The sequence below is a fragment of the Myxine glutinosa genome, chromosome 9, assembly GCF_964187855.1.
Source record: "Myxine glutinosa chromosome 9, kmMyxGlut1.1, whole genome shotgun sequence".
NCBI classification, from domain to species: domain Eukaryota; kingdom Metazoa; phylum Chordata; class Myxini; order Myxiniformes; family Myxinidae; genus Myxine; species Myxine glutinosa.
In genome coordinates this window covers 115,163,224-115,187,953 of record NC_136269.1, presented here as the reverse complement: position 1 = coordinate 115,187,953, position 24,730 = coordinate 115,163,224, and the positions used below count along the sequence as shown (strand labels likewise).

Below are 24,730 nucleotides of genomic sequence, written 5' to 3'. Positions count from 1 at the left end.
CTGAAGGCACTGTATATGTATTCACACTTGGTGATCTCCAGAGCATGTTAGATTTGCTGTAGAAATTTACGTACCCATGTGTACATAAGGGCATCAACACAGTCTATCGTCTATTCACTATTGTACAGGTGTACGCAAAATGTGTTACATTAAGTTGAACCCACGTGGGCGTGCCAATGGTTGCAGGTCCATGCCTTTCCTTGTTGATTTCAAGCCTGGTGTTGGCTTAGCGGTTATGGTGCAGGCTTGGGATTGAGTTCGAATCCCGGTCGATCGCTGAATTAACACCAGGGGGGGTTGACTCAGCCTGTCATCCTTCCGAGGTCGGCAAATTGAGTACCAGCTTGCTGGGATGAATGATCCCGGTGTGTACCCCGATTTAGAAAAAAAAAACTTTGCCTCAAACAGGGAACCATGGTCGTCATGGTCCCCGCTCTAGTGGGGAAAAATGGCCTAAAAAACGATCATTCATTCATTCATTAATTGAAATCCTTGTGGACTTATACCAATCTAAATTTAAATAAAGCCCTTATTAGATTGGCCTACATGATAAATTGAACAAAAGTCTGAGCTCGAACAAAAAGTACATTTTAAATTGAGGGGAAATAGTGATCCAGGAAGTGGTAGCATAGAATATATTGCAAATCATAATTTTCAAGTTTTGTTTTGGAGTCCATAACCCAGCACAAGTACAAAAGTGAGTTTCGTTTTTTTGAAAGCAGGTATTATCACAGCCCAGTGGAATTAATGTGAGTATTACAGATAGATCCCAAATGAGGCATTTAAACAAGCAATTATACTCAGGCACGACCTTCAGAATAAATAATTAATAATTGAAAACTCCACAAATAAATAATTACCATCACAATTCTGGCATTATCCCTTGCTCGAACACAGCAAGAGTTATTACATGTATAGCAAATTATAAAATGTTCAGTTGGAAAACACTACATTACAATACCCAGGAGGGCAGCTCACTTTAAGTGCCTTCCAAGCACCGCAGAGCTGTCTGTAAACAACCATCTGGCAGAATTTGATGTCAAACCTTCCTTCGTGTACACGAACACATATTTAATGCACAACTGACCGGCAGGATATGCAAGATGGAACAGCTTCTCATGGACCTGTGGGTTATTTTTTTTTTTTAGGATAATTATCTTGAGAACTCCTCTTGGCACAGAACAGTCTTATGGTTCTAAAAAAAAGTGTGCATGTATCACTGCCAATCAGCGACTGATTTCATTTTCCACCCTCATGGTGAAATTTCATTACCATGAGGGGAAACGGTGGGGGTGACTAGTTAGCAATGCCATGCTTCTCCTTTACTTTTAAAAGTCTATGCTTTTGATACACCAGTTCATATAGACAAGGGTTGAACGTTTATTCTGGAAATGCACATGTTGCTCCAATCACAGACCTTCAGATTTCACCTTCATCCTCCCTCCACATTGATAGAGAGGGATGCAGGACAAGGAAAGAAAAGACTTTGTATATATATATGTGTGTGTACGTATGTATGCATTAGGCCTGGGGAATAACAGAAAAACCTACATCACAATGATGCAACTCATTATCACGATTATCGTGATAATCTATCTATAATTCCAGTAATCTCTGTGTGTATGTATGTATGTATGTATGTATGTATGTATGTATGTATGTATGTATGTATGTATGTATGTATGTATGTCTGTGACCGCTGTTTCTCGACAACCACGGGTCCGATATACTTTAAACTTGCCAGGTATATTGCTGGGGACCCGAGGATGTGCCTTTTCAAGGTTTGAAATTAATCGGACAAGTAGTTACCGAGCTATGTCCAAAAAACGATTCAACCAATCAGAGAGCAGCGAGCTATCACGTGTGCCGAACGTGGCGAACAGACTCTGCCTCGGACGGCACATTTGAGAGCGTATTCATTTATTTCACGTTGGCAAACTATGTTGGCGTTAAACTATGTTTTAAAACTAATTAAAACTAATTTGCGATTCATCGTAACTGCGATTTGCGACCTTCCGGACAGTGAAGACTTCACTTCCGGCAGCCAATCACAGAACGAGCCGAGCCGAGCGCGTGCGCCATTACGGTTCGTAATTCGATTTCTTCCGGAGAAAATAATAATTTCTCGATTTCTTATGCGCATTATTTCTCTCAATTCAGTCAGAGCGAAGGGCGGAAGCGAAGAGCGTTGTTTTTTTTGTTTACGGGCGTACGGGCGGGGTAGAGCGTACGGGTAGCGTTTTTTTTTTTTTTGGCAAGGAACGGGCACCCACGTACGGGCATGCCCTAGTATAAATAATGTAATTAGCACCTTGGCTTGAGAACGTGTGGCATACAATAACAATCCACATAGGAACAAACTGAATAGTTATAGTTACATGTGTTTGGTCGTATTCATTATTTCATAATTCTGTTGCAATTTGTTTAAAGTCAAACCTCATTTTGCCTGGACGAAATCGCTTTGCTCCATTTGCCGAGTGACTGGATGAGCAGTTTGCAAAACGGTCGATACTGAACGTCTGGCTTGGCAAGCGATGGCAAGCTGCTTACTAACTGAACACACCAAGCAAGCTGGTTGCTAACAGAACACACCAAGCAAGCTGGTTGCTAACAGAACACACCAAGCAGGCTGGTTGCTAACAGAACACACCAAGCAAGCTGGTTGCTAACAGAACACACCAAGCAAGCTGGTTGCTAACAGAACACACCAAGCAAGCTGGTTGCTAACAGAACACACCAAGCAAGCTGGTTGCTAACAGAACACACCAAGCAAGCTGGTTGCTAACAGAACACACTGAGCATGCTAACGGAACACACTGAGCATGCTAACGGAACACACTGAGCATGCTAACAGAACACACCAAGCAAGCTGCATGCTAACGGAACACACTGAGCATGCTAACAGGACACACCAAGCAAGCTGCATGCTAACGGAACACGCCGAGCAAACTGCTTGCTAACAGAACACACCAAGCAAGCTGGTTGCTAACAGAACACACTGAGCAAGCTGCATGCTAACGGAACACACTGAGCATGCTAACAGGACACACCAAGCAAGCTGCATGCTAATGGAACACACTGAGCATGCTAACAGAACACACCAAGCAAGCTGCATGCTAACGGAACACACTGAGCATGCTAACAGGACACACCAAGCAAGCTGCATGCTAACGGAACACACTGAGCATGCTAACAGGACACACCAAGCAAGCTGCATGCTATCGGAACACACTGAGCATGCTAACAGAACACACCAAGCAAGCTGCATGCTAACGGAACACACTGAGCATGCTAACAGAACACACCAAACAAGCTGCATGCTAACGGAACACACTGAGCATGCTAACAGGACACACCAAGCAAGCTGCATGCTATCGGAACACACTGAGCATGCTAACAGAACACACCAAGCAAGCTGCTTGCTAACAGAACACACTGAGCATGCTAACGGAACACACTGAGCAAGCTGCTTGCTAACAGAACACACTGAGCATGCTAACGGAACACACTGAGCAAGCTGCTTGCTAACAGAACACACTGAGCATGCTAACGGAACACACTGAGCAAGCTGCTTGCTAACAGAACAAACCAAGCAAGCTGGTTGCTAACAGAACACACTGAGCATGCTAACGGAACACACTGAGCATGCTAACGGAACACACTGAGCATGCTAACGAAACACACTGAGCAAGCTGCTTGCTAACAGAACACACTGAGCATGCTAACGGAACACGCCGAGCAAACTGCTTGCCAACAGAACACACCAAGCAAGCTGGTTGCTAACAGAACACACTGAGCATGCTAACAGAACACACTGAGCATGCTAACAGAACACACTGAGCATGCTAACAGAACACACTGAGCATGCTAACAGAACACACTGAGCATGCTAACAGAACACACCAAGCAAGCTGCATGCTAACGGAACACACTGAGCATGCTAACAGGACACACCAAGCAAGCTGCATGCTAACGGAACACACTGAGTATGCTAACAGAACACACGAAGCAAGCTGCGTGCTAACGGAACACACTGAGCATGCTAACAGAACACACCAAGCAAGCTGCATGCTAACGGAACACACTGAGCAAGCTGCTTGCTAACAGAACACACTGAGCATGCTAACGGAACACACTGAGCAAGCTGCTTGCTAACAGAACACACTGAGCATGCTGACGGAACACACTGAGCAAGCTGCTTGCTAACAGAACACACTGAGCAAGCTGGTTGCTAACAGAACACACTGAGCATGCTAACGGAACACACTGAGCATGCTAACAGAACACACCAAGCAAGCTGCATGCCAACGGAACACACTGAGCATGCTAACAGAACACACGAAGCAAGCTGCTGCGTGCTAACGGAACACACTGAGCATGTTAACAGAACACACCAAGCAAGCTGCATGCTAACGGAACACACTGAGCAAGCTGCTTGCTAACAGAACACACTGAGCATGTTGACGGAACACACTGAGCAAGCTGCTTGCTAACAGAACACACTGAGCAAGCTGCTTGCTAACTGAACACACCAAGCAAGCTGCATGCTAACGGAACACACTGAGCAAGCTGCATGCTAACATAACACACCAAGCAAGCTGCTTGCTAACAGAACACAATGAGCAAGCTGCCTGCTAATGGAACACACTGAGCAAGCTGCTTGCTAACAGAACACACTGAGCAAGCTGCTTGCTAACTGAACACACCAAGCAAGCTGCATGCTAACATAACACACCAAGCAAGCTGCTTGCTAACAGAACACAATGAGCAAGCTGCCTGCTAATGGAACACACTGAGCAAGCTGCTTGCTAACAGAACACACTGAGCAAGCTGCTTGCTAACGGAACACACTGAGCAAGCTGCATGCTAACATAACACACCAAGCAAGCTGCTTGCTAACAGAACACAATGAACAAGCTGCTTGCTAATGGAACACACTTAGCAAGCTGCTTGCTAACAGAACACACTGAGCAAGCTGCATGCTAACATAACACACCAAGCAAGCTGCTTGCTAACAGAACACAATGAACAAGCTGCTTGCTAATGGAACACACTGAGCAAGCTGCTTGCTAACGGAACACACTGAGCAAGCTGCATGCTAACATAACACACCAAGCAAGCTGCTTGCTAACAGAACACAATGAGCAAGCTGCTTGCTAACAGAACACAATGAGCAAGCTGCTTGCTAACAGAACACACTGAGCAAGCTGCTTGCTAACAGAACACACTGAGCAAGCTGCTTGCTAACGGAACACACTGAGCAAGCTGCATGCTAACATAACACACCAAGCAAGCTGCTTGCTAACAGAACACAATGAGCAAGCTGCTTGCTAACTGAACACAATGAGCAAGATGCTTGCTAACTGAACACACCAAGCAAGCTGCATGCTAACGGAACACACCAAGCAAGCTGCTTGTTAACAGAACACAATGAACAAGCTGTTTGCTAACTGAACACACCAAGCAAGCTGCATGCTAACGGAACACACTGAGCAAGCTGCATGCTAACATAACACACCAAGCAAGCTTCTTGCTAACAGAACACAATGAACAAGATGCTTGCTAACTGAACACACCAAGCAAGCTGCATGCTTACAGAACACACTGAGCATGCTGCTTGCTAACGGAACACACTGAGCATGCTAACGGAACACACTGAGCACACTAACGGAACACACCAAGCAAGCTGCATGCTAGTGGAACACACCAAGCAAGCTGCATGCTAGCGGAACACACTGAGCATGCTGCCGGAACACACTGAGCACACTAACGGAACACATCAAGCAAGCTGCATGCTAGCGGAACACACCAAGCAAGCTGCATGCTAGCGGAACACACTGAGCATGCTAACGGAACACACTGAGCACACTAACGGAACACACCAAGCAAGCTGCATGCTAGCGGAACACACTGAGCATGCTGCTTGCTAACGGAACACACTGAGCACACTAAAGGAACACACCAAGCAAGCTGCATGCTAGCGGAACACACTGAGCATGCCAATGGAACACACTGAGCACACAAACGGAACACACTGAGCACACAAACGGAACACACTGAGCACACTAACGAAACACACCAAGCAAGCTGCTTGCTAACGGAACACAATGAGCATGCTAACGGAACACACCGAGCAAACTACATGGTAAATGAACACACTGACCAAACTGCTTGCTAATGGGGACATTTGTGAAGAAAGTCATCTTTGAATATCTTCAGGCATTTAAAATAACACCTTTGTTGCGGTACTTCGCGAATAATAAATGCCAAGCAATCCCATGTCATGACAAAAATGGGACAAACAACTGACTCTTCAACTAAAGTATCAAACAAGCCCAGCTGCGCTGTTGTTAGACCATCAGGCGTGTTTGTTTGCTACAGCCTCAATTGAATTATAAACTTCAACACTGTAGAATACAAATCATCTTCTTGTACATTAAAAAAAAAAACCATTTGTGGCGTACTTGGACAAAATATTACACCATTTCTCCACATTGGGGAATATTGAGATTCAGATAAAATTGCGGCTCATAGGAAATATAGATCACCTACGGAAATGCAATAAGCAAGAGTTTAAAAGACCTTTCCCAAGTCCTCTTTTCTCAATACTGTGTGGGGTAAGGTGTTCTATGTACTTTCGAGTAAGTTAGCTCATCCCCCACGCAGTGGGATATTTTTTATGTTTTGCAATCACTTCTGTGTATCTATCTGTCTGTGCGTGTCTGCTCAGCCATAACTTTACCATTTAAGCTTTTATCATCAAATTTTCAACAAAGCTTTATAATGAGAACATGAAGAATTTCAAAAATAATTTAGTCAAAATGTCAAAGGTCAGTATCTTACTATAATTCACCAAATGTCCATCTGGCTGTCTGTCTGTTCGAAGGTACCGTAAAAACTGCTGGACCGATCGCAAAGATATTTTCGGTGGGTAATCCTGGGACCCCCAGGCGTAAAATAGGCTATTTAGTTTTCCCAATTTCAGCTTTAGTCTCCAGCATTCTCAGGTTTGGACTCCCGCATAACATTCGCGTTTGCATGACGTTCATTGTGACGTCTTCTTCCGTCGAGCATCGGTACCCGCCCTACGGGCGGGGCTTCAATTGGGAGGCCCAAACGAAAAGGCTAAATATCGGAAATTGAAGGCTTTTTTATTTTATGCTTCAGTTAATGTGTGGTAAAACGAAGCAATTCACCAAGAACTCCAAAGCTGTGAGCTTTTATTCACTTGAATGCAACTGATCTACAAAGAGAACACAAAAGCTATTTAGCAAGCATCTGCCACGGACCCACGATCGATGTTTCTCTACGTGAACGTACCCGTTTGTTTACGAACGGGTACGTTTTTCATGGAAGTCCTTCACGAACTTGCTGTCCATGTCTGACGTGCGACTGAAGGTGCTACAGGAATGTGGAATTTATTGGTTTCATGCTTTAGCATTCACCGTATCTGCATTGCCTGTTTGCTTCAGGCCTCCCACCCGTGCGTAGCACGGGTATTTCTCTAGTCACATAAAATCGTCAATTTTCATCCAATTGACCTGAAATTTTAAGAATTTAACATATTGGTCCACTGAATTGGTTCACCAATCAAAAGCTAGAAGCCGATAGTTTTTAGATAAAAAGGTCAACGTTGCATAAGATTGTCATCTTTCAATCGAAAACTTGAAATTTGAGCAGAGTTTGCATATTGGGTCGCTGAACTCTATTGCTTTTGAGGTCAAGGTCAAGGTAGCCTAAAATTGTCAATTTTTGTATATATATATATATATATATATACTGTATATATATTTTTGCTATTTTCGACATGCTCAGCATACGGAAGAAGAAGTCTGAATACAAAACGGAGGCGGGCGGGCTTTGCATTTTCAGATGCTTTCTAGTTTTACCTTTATTACCCTTGCCAGAGGAGAGGGTATTGCATTTGGGTCCGTTTGTTTGTCTGTTTGTTTGTGTGTCTGTCTGTACAAAGCGTGAGAGTTGTGTATTAATTATATTAGACCCTTTAGAACCCCAAGACCCGTTACAGACCCCTAAGACTCTTTCAAACCTTTACAACCATGAGAACCATGAAGACCCAAAGGACCACGAATATCCACAATGATCCTAAGACCCTTAAAACTCTTAGGACTCCTAACACCCCGAAGACCCTTTAAGACACCTGAAACACTTTTAGAGCCTATAGAACCCTAATACCCTTTTAAACCCAAGACCCCAAGACCCATTATAACCCCAAGATAATTTCAGACCCCAAAGACCCTTTCAAACTCCAAGACCTTTTAAGACCCTTTGGAACCTTAAAACCCCTTACAACCCCGAAGATCCTTGAAGATCCATAAGACCCAGAAGACCCCCCAACACCATTTAAGAGCCCTAAGAGCCTTTAAGACCTAAATTACCCCGAGGACCTTTAAATAGCCAGGGAAACCAAAATACCCCGAAGACCCTTATACAGTCAGGGGGAAAAAGTAAGTACACCCCATGTAAAGTTTTGACTTTTTCAACTTATTTCAACATACATCTATTTGATCTTCATTTCAACAATATTGATCGATAAAGGTGATATAATGCAACAAATATCATGAATCATTTACATTTTGTAGTCCATTGAATAATATAAATAAACATAAATGCAAATTTCACATGTGGAAAAAGTAAGTACACCCTTGGCTCTAATAGGTGGTATTGCCCCTTTTGGCAGAAACAACCTAAAGTAGGCGTTTCTTATAACTGTCTACCAGTCTCTGACATCGACTGGGAGAAATTTTTGCCCACTCCTCCATGCAGAATTATTTCAGCTGTGCGATGTTTGAGGGTTTTCTTGCATGCACAGCTCGTTTCAAATCCCCCCACAACATCTCGATGGGATTTAGATCCGGGCTTTGCCTTGCCATTCCAGAACCCTCCATTTCTTTCTTTTCAGCCATTCCTTGGTGGATTTACTGGTATGTTTAGGGTCATGTTGTCATGTTGTCATGTTGCAAGGTCCACCTTCGGTTGAGCTTCAACTTTCCGACAGATGGCCTCACATTATCCTCAAGCACCGTCTGGTACAATGAAGAATTCATAGTGGATTCTATGATGGTGAGCTGCCCAGGCCCTGATGCAGCAAAGCTGCCCCAAACCATAATATTTCCACCACCATGCTTCACAGTTGGTATCAGGTTCTTGTGGTCAAATGCTGTCTTTGGTTTTCGCCAAACATGCCTTCTGGTACTGTGGCCAAATAGCTCTACCTTTGACTCATTTGTCCAGAGCACATTGTTCCAGAAGTGCTGGTCTTTGCCGAGGTGTTCATTGGCAAACTTTAGTCTTGCCCTGATGTTCTTTCTGGACAGCATGAAGGTTTCCTCCTGGCACACCTCCCATGTACATCAAATTTGTGCAGCCTCTTTCTAATGGTAGACTCGTGCACTTTGACATCAACAGTGGCAAGAGCTACCTGTAGGTCCCGTGATGACATTCTGGGGTTCTTAGAGACTTCTTTCAGCATCTTGAGGTCTGCTCTCGGGCTGAACTTGCTGGGGCGGCCTGGCCTGAACAAGTTGGCAGTTGTTTGGAATCTTCTCCACTTGTAGATGATCTTCCGGACAGTCGAATGATTGATTTCAAATTGTTTGGAGATCTTTTTAAATCCCTTCCCAGACTCGTAGGCATATATAACCTTCTTACTGAAGGCCTCAGAGAGCTCTTTCGATCTAGGCATGGTGACGCCACACACTTCAACAACAAAGAGCAAACCAAACTAAATGTCTGAGGTTCAAATAAGACAGGCTCCTCCAAGATCCTCTCTAACGATGTTCTAATCATTTGCACCTGAGCTGGTGCACCTGATTCAAATTTTAGGTATTTGAAGTAGTGATAAATGTAGGGGTGTACTTACTTTTGCCACATGCGAATTTATGTTTATTTAAATTATACAATGGATGACAAAATTTAAATGTTTCATGATATTTGTTACATTATATCACCTTTATCTATCAATATTGTTGAAATGAAGATCAAATAGCTGTATGTTGAAATATGTTGAAAAAGTCAAAACTTTACATGGGGTGTACTTACTTTTTCACGTGACTGTATACCCCGAAGACCTAAAATGTCCATTGCACCCAATAGACCCCAAATATCCCAAAGACACAAAAGACCTAGAGGACCAAAAATACAAAACCACACATGTCCCGGTGAGGGTCTGCAATCTCTCATTGTTTTTTTTGTTGTTGCATATTGTTTAGTTACGCTTTCAAGGTCATATCTGGTTGGAGTTTTTAATATATATTTTTCACCTTTCTCAACTTGATTATTCTGCGTCAGCAGCAATTAAGGAAGCTATTGAGTTACTCAATTCTAAGTTATGCTGTTTTTGCAATAACATTTAACAATTTATTTTATATTTTCCAAAAAAAAATTCAAAAACAAAAGCAACAACACATACACGACACATCACCAACCAGTTTTTTGTTGTTCTTCTGCATGAAATTCATCGTTTAAGTCAACTCCAAGAGGAAGATCATCATCACTACCAACTTCCACTTGTGTACCCTGTGTTCACGCAATACAAACGATCCAGGATACTTCACAATGGCCAGGGCCAGAAAAATTATCGAGAAAGTAAAACAGCTTTGGTTATTATTGGGGTTTTCCCCTCTATAAAGTCCTTAGAAATAAAAGACTTCAGATGAAATCCTCACTGAAACCTCATGAAATATTGGAGACCTTTGAGATATGAAGTATTTTATTTTCATTAACACTCAATGAATGAATGAATGAATGATCGTTTTTAAGGCCATTTTCCCCGCTAGAGCGGGGGTTAGCCTTGTGGGCCCCATGACAATCATGGTTCCCTGTTTGAGGCAATGTTTTATGGCCGGATGCCCTTCCTGACGCCAACCCTTGGTCACGCTCTAACGATGCGCAGGGATACGGTGTACACACCGTGATCATTCATCCCAGCAAGCTGGTACTCAATTTGCTGACCTCGGAAGGATGACAGGCTGAGTCAACCCCCCTGGCATTAGTTCAGCGATCGACCGGGATTCAAACCAAGGATCCTAGGATCCTAAGCCGGCACCCTAACCGCTAAGCCAACACCAGGCTATACTCAATGTGATATACTAATGGACTTGTCATCAGAAGAACAACATTGGAGAAAAGAATGAATGGTCAAACCTACTTTAGCCATTTTCTTTTTTTCCTTGACCCTCTGTTTGCGTTCCTGCTTTTGCTTCTCAAGGTACTTCAACTGGGGAATAACTTTTTTCTTTGCTTCCATGTTTTTCTTCACCATCTCTTTGGCATTCTCTTTCAAGCCTAAAGACAAATGCATGTTTTACATCAAGCCATAACATGTTATTATATAGTGTGTACTTTTACACACATGTGGGCTCTGCTATAGTGCTTAATACAATTTATTGATTTTATTTGTAGAAGGTAGGGAAATTACTCTACAAGCATTCTTAACTTTCTCCATGCCATCCATTCATCCATACATTAATTATATGAGACAAATATATTATTAATCAAATAATCTGCTCAAATGTTCTTGAAAATGCAGCAAAGAAACGTTAGAAATCCAGAGGAAGTGTGAAGCTAAATTAATTCCGTACATGATATGACTAAACAAAAACATGAATCAAAAAAGGGGAACATATGGAGTTGGGAAAGCGAAACAAACGTACTTTATAAGGAAATAAAAAGACAAGTTTACATATAATCCATTTATCATATTCTAGAGTGAGAAATACCTGGCACCCATGTGATTTCCATCTCCATGTCATTCTGCCCCTTTTTTTCATCTTCTTCTTGTATACTCTTTAGCAGCTCCCTGTACTTGTTGATAACATCTGCTTCGCACATCTTCGTTTCCACTGAACTTTGAGTCCCCTCCTCATGCACAACGTTATCTTTTACCATTAAATCTTCTGCTAAATCTGCCAAAACCAAAAGAAAGAAAAAAGAAGAAAAATTTGAGAAAACAATAGGCAAGGGAAAAACCACGTTTATAACTGTAAGGATTCCATTAGTCATGTGAGAGAGCGTATTCTTCTCACCATCCTCTTCACTCGAACTCGATGCCAAGTATGCTTTTACATCCATATCCAATATTTCATCTTGGCTAAATTTTTTTCGTGTTAACGCTTGGACACGATCATGATCCCCTTCATCCCACGTCAATTCTACCTGTTCAGTGGGGATAAATAAAACAATATCATTCCTGTACGATGCAAAGATTACCAAAAGCCTTGCAATGGCAATCCAGCATACAATTTACCCTAGACTGACGTAGTGCTGCCGTTGTGAAATATTTGGGTTTAAAAGATGCAGCATCCACCTCCTCAGACACATCTGTAGGTTCATCATCGAATGTCATCTCATCGGGCACAAATCTGAGAATTGGCAGACCGAGGTTACTGCACTGACACATAAGACATGAAAACAAAACTAACAAAAATGTACTTTAAAAGATTGTGGAAACAAGAAAGAAAAAGACATGTACAACACAGATAGCGTCTCGACTATAATGTCCTCCGGCCCCACTCCAAGTTAATTGTGTTAAGAGTATCAAGTCAGATGTCACACGTTGGTACTGTTTGAAGCAATACTTTGAGAGATGCTGTGTGGAAAGCCAAAAGAACAACATTAAGCACCAAGCTCGCCAAATTGTTCAACTGGAAGGGAAAAAAATTTGAGGATCTTCTACTTTAAGGTTTGGTGAAAACAAGTACAACAAGAAAGAGCAATCAGAGATTGCAGACCCTCACCAGGATGTGTTTTCAGTGGTTTTTAAGGCTTTTGTGTTCAAACAAATATGGGGGCCGAACCACGTGACCGATGACGTCATCATTTTTTTCTTCTCTCCACCAATTGATCCCTAGATTATGCTCAGGAAATTTCATTTTTATCAGATGAAGTTTTGTACTTGTCGAATTATGACGTCGTAATGGAGGCACCCATCATCATTAACAGATGTTATTCTACATGGAGAGTTCTTTGCAATGAGCCATGTCTCAAGTTTTTCTATGTTGCGCATTCAGAGATAGAGAGGTGCAATTTTTTTCGGTTTTTCCAAGATGGCGGCCGAACCACGTGACCGATGGTCATCATTATATTTTTTTCTCCACCAATTTATGCCGACATAACGCTCAAGAAATTTCATCTTGATTGGATGAAGTTTTGTACTTTCGATTTATGATGTCATTAAGGATGCACCTATGACATCATCATTAAAAAAAAAAAAACACCTTTAGAGGCCATTTTTCCCCGCAAGCGGGGGTTGGCCTTTTTCGGGAACTGTGGTTGTTGTTGTTTTTCGGTCCCCTTTTTGAAGCAATGTTTTACGGCCGGATGCCCTTCCTGACGCCAACCCTTTTTGCCGCCTTTAACGACAAGCAGGGAATTACCAGTGGAATTACAAGCAGGGAAGCAGGGAATTACCTATGACATCATCATTAACATATTTTATTCCCCATGGAGAGTTCTTCACGAGCCATGTCTCAATTTTTCTATTCAGCGCTTTCGGAGATATAGAGGTGCAAAGTTTTTCGGTTTTTCCAAGATTGCGGCCGAACCATGTGACCTATGACATCATAATTATCATAAAAAAATTATACAGGTGGAGTTGCAACTATGGTGAAAATTTCCTGTCAATCGGACCAACGGTTGCAGAGAAAATCATATTTATTCTGTGCGGACAAACAAACAAACAAAGGGACTCAAATGCAATACCCTCTCCTCGGGCAAGGGTAACTCGAATGGCACTCAGTGGAGGCAATATCTCCGCCAAGCTGAACAGTTTACGTTTTGTATCCCACTGATAGGCCGTATCTGGATCTGGACATGAACCAAAATCTAATCGGCCTGTTCTCGTCACCTAACCAACTCTTACACATAGTTTTGTTATAAGTCGTCCAAAACTTTTTGGAACATCGTGCTATATATCGTTTTTGGCCCGATCTACTATATAAGAGAGCTGTTGGTCTGTGTGTCGCCATTTTTCTCAGAAATTGCTGAACGGATCTTCTTAAAACTTTCAGAGGTTCATCAGTGAGTGCCTGAGAGTGTTTTAGGCAAAAAAAAGAGGTCATTTTTTGGATTTAAAAAAAAAATCGCTCTAAAGTGCCTAAGCCTTTTTGATTAATGACAGTTATATACAAGTGCACATTCACATAAATAAATACAAAACAATCACCTGACATTTGAACACAAATGATAAATCAAACGACATCGGAAGCGGTCGAAGTTGGTGGTAAGGCTTCTTCTTCTTCCTGGCGTCATCATACTTGACTCAGAAACGTGATCAATGGTACATTCACCAGCATATACAACAACACAACAGGCATTTTAAGGCCATTTTCCCTGCAAGAGTGGGGGTTAGCCTTGCGGTCCCCATGACAATCTTCTCCATTTTGCCCTATTTTCTGCATCTCCCCTTGTTAACCCCCTTGTCCGCATTTCTTCTTCGACCATCCCGAGCCAAGTCTTTCTCGGTCTTCCCCGTCTTCTACTTCCTTCTACATTCATTTCCATCACTCTTCTCAACATTCACCATTCACAACATTCACTCAACATTCACCAGCATATATTAAACGAAAACGTAAAATGATGATTTGACATTTGTGATGGATTCTCATTTGGATGTAATTGCTTTTCCATTATATTTGCACTCATTTCAAATATGTTAATGTTTCTTTTTAGCCGCGTCGCAGACGCTGCTCATAGAGTGCCCTCTGCTGTTGTTGTTGTTGTTCTTCTTGTTCTTGCAGAGAAGACAAAACCTCAAAGCTCCACCCATTCTGGGAACCATAGCTCCACCCATTCTGGGAGAGCCTTCATATAAACAAATATCCACCATTTTATTAACTCGCATAGCTTTGAGGCCTGTTTTGTAGGCCCGTGGTGTCTTCCTCTCTCACACAGTTTTATTTCAAATCAAATTCGATATATCATTTCATTTTTCACAGTCGCTAACATCGTTTTGGACTCGGTTGAAAAAAAACGGGAAGAAAATCTGATGAAAGTTGCCCTTTATAGAACGAAATGAATTCTCAAAGGCCTGTAACTTCAAGTCCATTGAGATATTTTTTTTTTAAATCGCGGCATGGTCAGTCATACACCGCCCGAAATAAGAGACGGGAAAATGCCGAGATATATATATTTTGTTTAAATCGCGGCATGGTCAGTCATACACCGCCCGAAATAACAGACGGGAAAATGCCGAGATATATTAAAAGTTCGTCCATTTGATGACAATCGTCACGATGAAATATTTAATTTATACGTCGTCACAATAATGTGGAGAGAGGAGCATAGCTTCGTTCACGTGTCGCCACACACGGGAAATTGCCGAGATATATATCTATCTATAATTCCAGTAATCTCTGTGTGTATGTATGTATGTATGTATGTATGTATGTATGTATGTATGTATGTCTGTATGTCTGTATGTCTGTGACCGCTGTTTCTCGACAACCACGGGTCCGATATACTTTAAACTTGCCAGGTATATTGCTGGGGACCCGAGGATGTGCCTTTTCAAGGTTTCATATTAATCGGAGAAGTAGTTACCGAGCTATGTCCAAAAAACGATTCAACCAATCAGAGAGCAGCGAGCTATCACGTGTGCCGAACGTGGCGAACAGACTCTGCCTCGGACGGCACATTTGAGAGCGTATTCATTTATTTCACGTTGGCAAACTATGTTGGCGTTAAACTATGTTTTAAAACTAATTAAAACTAATTTGCGATTCATCGTAACTGCGATTTGCGACCTTCCGGACAGTGAAGACTTCACTTCCGGCAGCCAATCACAGAACGCGTTGTTGCGTAGGCGTGGCCGATGTGAGAGCGAGCCGAGCCGAGCGCGTGCGCCATTACGGTTCGTAATTCGATTTCTTCCGGAGAAAATAATAATTTCTCGATTTCTTATGCGCATTATTTCTCCCAATTCAGTCAGAGCGAAGGGCGGAAGCGAAGAGCGTTGTTTTTTTTGTTTACGGGCGTACGGGCGGGGTAGAGCGTACGGGTAGCGTTTTTTTTTTTTTTTGGCAAGGAACGGGCACCCACGTACGGGCATGCCCTAGTTTTTTAAATCGCGGCATGGTCAGTCATACACCGCCTGAAATAACAGATGGGAAAATGCCGAGATATATTAAAAATTCGTCGCCACACACGGGAAATTGCCGAGATATATTTTCACTTTGCACAAAAATAACATCAAGTAATCGAATCAATAGGAATGTCCTGTGCCTATAACATCGACGTTATAGGCACAGCTGCATCTAGGCATTGTGTAACATCGACGCAGCTTTTGTTTTAATTAAAACTTTTTGTACTTGTTCGCTTGAGCAATGCCGGGTACTCCAGCTATAAATGCTTTTACACTTTACTCGGGGTACAAATACAAATACAACTTTGTCTGGGGGGTAACATGGGCTTTGTGGCCGTGGCCTTATGCGGGGGTGTGGAAGATCGGGGGAGAGGTGTAAATTCTCTATGCAAATGTGTACCATGCAGCGCCACCTGGTGATGGTGGCAGAGGGTATTACAATTTCCTTTTTTAGCTGTGCAAAACTGAGGTTAAAGCACTCTTTGCACGGGTACATTTTTCCTCCTCCCCTTCCCATTCCCTCCTCCCCTTCTTCCCCCAAAACGGAGGGGCCTGTGAAAGCCCCCACTCTGCCCCCCCAAACATGTGTATGTCGTATACCTTTCTCCTCACCCCCCCTCCCCTATCCCCACCTCTTCCTCACCCCTCCCCTCTCCTGCCTCCTCCCACCCTCCCTCCCCAGCAAAGCCAGGTACTCCTGCTCGTAAATAAATAAATGCAATGAATAAACAAACATGTTAAACGTTTTTTAAGAGCACGGTGGTGTTTTAGGTACAATGTTTATATTGACAATTCCCTGATACACTAACCTCGAGAAGCATCTTTATTCCCGTTTAACCTTTCCTGCTCTTTTAAAGAACATGAAGCCCTGGTAGAGGTTGCTGTGCCAGGCAAGACTTGTCCTGCCCATCAAAAGTGTACTACATGTAGTTACGTACTTTAAACGTTTAAATTTATGGAAGCTGTAAAGACACATGCATCCAGCCTGATTAGCAATGACGGGGTGTCTAAAATTAGCACCAACTGTTTCATCGGATCAATGAAGCGTGATGGGCGATGCAAATAAGAAAGGACACAAAACCGGATAAGCTGATTGTTGAGACAATATCTGCAAAAAATGTTTTTTAAATAATCATAATAATAAACACACCCAACCTTTTGCCTTTGTATATTGAAAGAGAAAATGCAGATATTGCAATGGGAGTGGTGGGAGAGGTGGGAATCATGAAGACATTGTTACCTGAGATCGACAAAGGAACCACTGGATTCAAACTCGAATCCATCACAACCCTCATAAATGGCGCTCGCAGTTTCCACTGAGTCACAGTCGATGAGAGCGAAATGATACTTCAGTCGATTCATTTGGTATTGACGCATTGTTTCTCTGAACATTCTGCAACAAAGGGAGAACATTTGATCACATGACCGAGATAAACCATAATGGGGTGGGGAGAGGTGGTGGGGTAATGATCAGAGAAAAAAACGAGATGTTGAAGCAAGTCAAAAAACAAACTGTTGAAATGAAGCATTTTAAAGCAATATAATGCTGAAAATAAATATTTATATGGTTGCTACCGGCATACGCATGAAAACGGTCGACTCACTTTGTGACACATTTTTGTTTCTCTGGATTGTTCTCATCAATGTTGAATTTGTCATTTTTCAACTCTTGTGGACCATGCAGCTCGTCCTCCTTCATTCTTTTCTTGCCAAACTCAGACGGTAAGATCTAAAACAATAAAACTAATAAAATCAAACGTATTCAAGTTTCCACGAGGGGACAATTATTTCGAAGCAATCTGCACAAATACCACATCACCACTAAACTCGGCGGCATAATGGATAGAGAGTTTGCTCTGAGTCTGGGACGACAACAGCTCAAACACTTTAAAATTGGTGCGTGCTGCTTCCTTACTTGATGCTCAGCATTTAGAGAACTAGGGCATTGCCCGTACTATATCTATATCTAAAATTATATCCCCCCCCTCTATTTACATGAAATGGTTTGGTCCAAAGCGAACGGCTTGCGAGTACGGTGACAATCCCCCCCCTCTATTTACATGCAATGGTTTGGTCCAAAGCGAACGGCTTCCGGAGTTTGGTAAAGAAATCGCCATCGCGTGCACAAACGCGCAGGAAAGCGAATGAATCGCAAATTCGGTTTTATTAGTTTTAAAACATAGTTTAACGCCAACATAGTTTGCAAACGTGAAATAAATGAATACGCTCTCAAATGTGCCATCCGAGGCAGAGTGTGTCCTCCACGTTCGGCACACGCGATCGTTCGCTGCTCTCTGATTGGTTGAATCGTTTTTTGGACATAGCTCGGTAAGTAATTGTCCGATTAATATGAAACCTTGAAAAGGCACATCCTCGGGTCCCCAGCAATATACCTGGCAAGTTAAAAGTATATCGGACCCGTGGTTGTCGAGAAACAGCGGTCACAGACAAACAGACGTACAAACGTACAGACGTACAAACAGAGATTACTGGAATTATAGATAGATACAGCATGGACAAATAACCATAGGTTTGCAATACCAGCACAGGCTTCGATTGGCGCAATGACAACCTCCTGCATTGAAGTTCCTTGCAATGGAACATCTATTATGTTTAAGGTACAAAGTACAAAATGTTCGACTTCAAATGTATCCTTGAACACTGAAAATACAGTACAAGGAGTAAACTTGCAGGAAAAGGCTTTTTCAGGGACCAACCATATTGTCAGCATTACATCAATGAGAAACTTCACAAATGATGAGTCCTACCAGTGCCTGGTGTGACCTACCAGAAGCCTGACACATGTGTAAATAAACAAGGTTTAAAAAAAAAAAATAGAGTGTTTTGTACTACATTCTTCAAACATTAAGCAACCAATGTTGAGGCAAGTATTACTCGTATTTTTATGGTACGTTCAAATGTGTTAATATTCACCCGCACATTGATCTGTACCCTCCATAAGCAAAGAATCCGAAGCCTGGCAGGATAGTAGCCTTTACGTAATTGTACCCCACTGATGGGCCGTATCTGGATCCAGGCCTTTACTAAAACCAAATGGACTTGTTCTTGTGACCTAACCAACTCATCCAACAAGTTTAGTCATAATCAGTCCATGACTTATTGAGATATCTTGCTATATGTCGGTTTTGGCCACATTTCTCAATTGTGAAAAATCACTTTATAATTTAATTAATTGTAGTATCCAGATCTTCACCAAAATCTAATCAATTCTTCCTTGTCACACACCCAACCTGTCCACCAAGTTTCTTCCGAATCCTTCAATATTTTTTTGAGATATCATGCTCATAGACAGACAGACAGGGTTGAAAATAACCTCTGTCCACCTTCAGTGGCAGATGTAATGATCACAGACAACTGCACATTGGCAAAATTACTTTAATAACAAACAAGACTACGAGATTTCAAAAAAGGCTAATCCAGCCCTCCTCCTATAATATATTGCACCATTATTTGACGAGGACCACTTTATTTTCAGGAGACTGGACGGACTTCGTGAACACAAACTGCTGCTCTAGGATATTGCAAACATGGCCCAAATAAAGCATCCAACTTTACACACTGCACATCCTATTTACGAAATGCGATTTTTAAAAAATAGAATGTCCCCAAGGGTTGCATACACATAACTATGGAATATACAAACCAACAAGCCATAGTTTGTTTTACAGTTTAAATGTGGTTGCTTTTTGTGTAGAGTATATAATGCCTTAATAAGAACAGCAAGTCATTGGTATACGTTAGCAGGAATTTCATCGAGCATATCAAGAGTTAAACAAGCTGTAATCAATATTTCAGTGACATGTGAACCTCGTTTTTCTTATATTTCAGCACAAATTATTCCCAACTTGTGGGGTCAGGGGAAGATTCTGGTCTGAGTATTTCTGGAACCAGCTGGTTAGGCCTCACTTTTGATGTGGCAGGAATTTGACCAAAATTGACTACTCTAAATATACCATAGGGCCTTCAACATCCACAAATGCCCCCAGTGCTGGCAGACGTCTTCCAACTTAATATCCTTCCTAGGCACACATGTCGATTCATGACTGTGCATGAGAAACACCAGGATGACAGTTTATAGCTGGGTAGAGATTCAAATCCAGGCTAGACGGCTCAAAGGCGAGTGCACACAGCAAAGAGCTATCCTGCCAGCCCTAGTGATATGCGAACAGCAACTCCAAACGAGGCTGACATAATTGTTTAGATCAAGGAGTAAGTGCATCCTGTTCAGAACAAGGTAATGTTGGAGTAGATCAAACTTGTGCAGAGATGCCATGGTACAAAAAGTCAATAACAATGATAAGCTATGAGCACTTGCATGGCACAATCTCAAGCTCATCTCATAATAGAGACCCAGTACAAAAGCCTTACAGGATTTTAAGTGCTTGACGAGGCCGTGGAAGGTCATTGCTCGGATTTTGTGAAGTAAAATCAACAGAATGTGATATGTCTGCAGCCTGGCTGATAATGGCTTTGGTAATAAGTGTGGTTATAAGGTGTAGTCATCTGCAAAGTGATACAGAATGATTCAGACGTATTATAAACCAAGGGGAGATGACAAATCTCAGTAGGCAAATGAGGTAGAGAGATGGATAAAATGACAAATGAGGTAGAGAGAAAAAGACACCATCAAGAGGAACGCTTCTTGCATGTACAAGCAATTCCTTCCACTCAACTCTGTTGTAGCGACGCAGATGGAAATCTGGGCATGGTGAAAACACATGGAACTATAACGGCACTCGGTAGAGCGCACACCTCTGCCAGGCTGAAAAGTTTACGTTTGGTATCCCACTGATAGGCCAGATGTGCATTCATACTTTACCCAAAATCTAATCAGGTTGTTCTTGTAAACTGCCCAACTCATCCACCAAGTTTTGTCATAATCAATCCACAACGTTTTCAAAATATCATGCTAAATGTCATTTTTGGCCCCATCTCTCTCAATGGTGAAAAATAACGGATCCGGATCTTCACAAGAATCTAATCAATTTGGCCTTGTCACACACCCAACCTGTCCACAAAGTTTCATCTAAATCTGTCGATAACTTGATGACCTGACAGACATACAGGGGTGAAATCATAACCTACGTCCACCTTTGGTGACGGAGGTAAACCTCTGAGCATGGTGAAAACAATTGGAAAAATCTGGGCATCGTGATACCAAAGCCACAAAATATTTCTCAGGAACTGATCTGTAGCTCGAGGTTCAGTTCTTCTTGTGCTGGAGGTTCAAACCTTATTCTGAATGTAAACATCTAAGAGATTGAAAGAAAAGTCAAAATGGTTATCCGTCACCCTGGAGTTGGAAAATAGGAATGATTTCATAACAGCTGCAATTTCGAATCCCATCAAATTTGAAAACAATTATTGTTCTTTCCTGAACATTTATGAACATTAAACAAACAGAATAAATAAACATTCAATTCGTAACATTAAATTAGTTTCTCATGCCTTCCCAGATGATCACGCCTCGTGTTGGAAATAATTAGCGCCAAGTTTTATTATTTCACCAAGTGCTCCGAAATGAGAGCATTTCCGTGATGCTTGGCTGCCATTGGGGAACAAAACGTGCTTCACATAATTAGTCTTATGCTACTTGGTATTTACATTCATTGAAATATAAACTTGAGAACGCAAGATCGTGAAGCACAGGCCATGGACATCATGAAGAAATAGAAACATAAGAATGCAAGATCACGATTTGTTTTCAATAAACATGCATTCTCACTCAACATAATTTGCTGCACATCACCCCCCCCCCCCCCCCGATTCTTAAAAGTGATTATTGCAATTTAAGGCTCTATTTTCATGATGAGCCAAAGACGTTTTAGTATTTGAACACATTTGAAAATGCTTTGAGGCATCGCACATGTGACATAATAAAAGCCTCCACTTCATCGGAATAGAAATGTCAAAAAGGACAGTTCTCAACATGTGGAAAGTAATTTTCATAAATAAAATATATTATATATTAAACATGCTCTCCATAAGTATTGGAAGAGTGAAGCCAAATTTGTTATTATTGCTATATACTCAAGAAATTTGGATTTCACATCAGAAGATGAATATGAGGCAAGAGTACAGGTCAGTTTTTATTTCTCAGTATGTATATATATATATATATATATATATATATATATATATATATATATATATATATATATATATATATATATATATATATATATATATATATATACACACACACACACACATATATATACAGTGCGTATCAAAAAAAAGGCAATCCGAATTCAAGCGGTTAATATGCAAAGGTTATTTAGTTTGACAATTTACATGTGGTTTACCAATTATGAGGAGATCCTCAGCTTTCCATTGATGCCTTTCATGCATCATTGCTGTCACACATGACCGAGTACATGTTCATTGAAAATGACAAGTTCAAATCGCATTTTTACAAGTTTGGCTAATCGGTGCAAGACAGTTTGAAATGGACGCATTACTTGTCGACTGCCAAGTTGATTGTGTAAAATTGTTAAGCTGGTCTGGTAATCGTCGGTTTCGTCATCCTTTGTTTAAGATGGGTATTTAAGATGGGCCTACAGTGTATGGGTTTAGAGACAGTCTGAGTCATTGAAAAGATAGTTCAACTTACGATTGAACAGCGGATCTTCGTGGTTACAACCTTTCACCAAACTGGAAGTTTGCAGTGAACTCGTGATGCGTTCCGGGAACGTTTCCCAGAACGGGAGCCTCCAGCAGCCAAAACCATCTGGGCGAATGTTAGAAAATACCAAGAGTATGGTAATAAGAAAATACCATCCACACCAGCCTCAACCGCAACAAGGAGAATTCTGGTAGGAGGAGCACTGGCGATCGGAAATGAACATTGCAGCAGTAATGAAGCATCGACGAAGCATCAAAAGACCATTATATAGGCCACACCCTCGAGCCTACGCGAACGTTCTCTCCACGCCCTCTCAAAGCCAAACCCCTCATTCTTGGTTGGTCGGCAAGGGCTCTCCTGGCTCCACCTTTCGATGACGAGGTGGAGACACGCTTCTTCCTCGACCGCGTGCTCAATGGAGGCAAATGCAGCAAACCTGGAACTTTGAAGGTGCCATGGGGGCGTCGGAGGGACCTATCTTATTTAATTGATGCAACGCAATGAATTTAGTGGACCACAGAGCCTTATACTGACATATATTAAGGACATAACTACCGAGGGGAAATCTATGATTGGCTACGTGTGTGCGATGGATTAACTAAGGGCGACCTCTGATCTTTACAATTAGAGGGTGATATTTACAGGGAATATTTACAACACACAAAAGGGTATATTTTACAACAAATTACACACAGGATTCTCAAATCCTCAACAATATGTTTATTATTGATATGTTATTATTGATATGCTTGTATAATCAATAAAATACGTTTTGTGCGCACGTTTTGTTTTTCATTACTGTATACCTACTTTTGCAGCCCCCTGTATATACAGTCACGTGAAAAAGTGAGTACACCCCATGTAAAGTTTTGACTTTTTCAACATAAAGCTATTTGATCTTCATTTCAACAATATTGAAAGATAAAGGTGATATAATATAACAAATATCATGAAACATTTACATTTTGTAGTCCATTGTATAATTTAAATAAACACAAATGCAAATTTCGCATGTGGAAAAAGTAAGTACACCCTTGTCTCTAATAGGTGGTATTGCCCCCTTTGGCAGAAACAACCTCAAGTAGGCGTTTCTTATAACTGTCTACCAGTCTCTGAGATCGACTGGGAGAAATTTTTGCCCACTCCTCCATGCAGAATTCTTTCAGCTGTGCGATGTTCGATGGGTTTCTTGCATGCACAGCTCGTTTCAAATCCCCCCACAACATCTCGATGGGATTTAGATCTGGGCTTTGACTTGGCCATTCCAGAACCCTCCATTTATTTCTTTTCAGCCATTCCTTGGTGGATTTACTGGTATGTTTAGGGTCATTATCATGTTGTAAGGTCCACCTTCGGTTGAGCTTCAACTTTCCGACAGATGGCCTCACATTATCCTCAAGCACCCTCTGGTACAATGAAGAATTCATCGTGGATTCTATGATGGTGAGCTGCCCAGGCCCTCATGCAGCAAAGCTGCCCCAAACCATAATATTTCCACCACCATGCTTTACAGTTGGTATCAGGTTCTTGTGGTCAAATGCTGTCTTTGGTTTTCGTCCAAACATGTCTTCTGGTACTGTGGCCAAATAGCTCTACCTTTGACTCACCTGAAAAGAGCACATTGTTCCAGATGTGCTGGACTTTGCCTATGTGTTCATTGGCAAACATTCGTCTTGCCCAGATGTTCTTTCTGGACAGCAAAGGTTTCCTCCTGGCACACCTCCCATGTAGATCAAATTTGTGCAGCCTCTTTATAATGGTAGACTCGTGCACTTTGACATCAACAGTGGCAAGAGCTACCTGTAGGTCCCGTGATGACATTCTGGGGTTCTTAGAGACTTCTTTCAGCATCTTGCGGTCTGCTCTCGGGCTGAACTTGCTGGGGCTGCCTGGCCTGAACAAGTTGGCAGTTGTTTGGAATCTTCTCCACTTGTAGATGGTTATTCCGGACAGTCAAATGATTGATTTCAAATTGTTTGGAG

The 24,730-nt window shown here is 41.8% G+C and overlaps 1 protein-coding gene across 3 annotated transcripts in view; it reads right to left on the bottom strand.

Annotated features, from left to right (window-relative positions):
• The window catches only part of ESF1 (ESF1 nucleolar pre-rRNA processing protein), a 69,061-nt gene that overhangs the window by 6,003 nt on the left and 38,328 nt on the right, over positions 1 to 24,730 (bottom strand). For 2 of the 3 annotated variants that reach the window (XM_078784721.1, XM_068128473.2), the window contains exons 5-11: positions 17,707 to 17,831; positions 17,343 to 17,495; positions 12,269 to 12,383; positions 12,048 to 12,177; positions 11,742 to 11,927; positions 11,171 to 11,307; positions 10,449 to 10,539 (exon numbers count right to left, since the gene is read on the bottom strand). In XM_078784721.1, coding sequence (XP_078640847.1) covers positions 10,449 to 10,539; positions 11,171 to 11,307; positions 11,742 to 11,927; positions 12,048 to 12,177; positions 12,269 to 12,383; positions 17,343 to 17,495; positions 17,707 to 17,831 — 937 coding nt within the window. Of the gene's footprint in view, positions 1 to 10,448; positions 10,540 to 11,170; positions 11,308 to 11,741; positions 11,928 to 12,047; positions 12,178 to 12,268; positions 12,408 to 17,342; positions 17,496 to 17,706; positions 17,832 to 24,730 lie in introns of all 3 variants that reach the window. The other variant, XM_078784720.1, reaches the window with a different exon arrangement.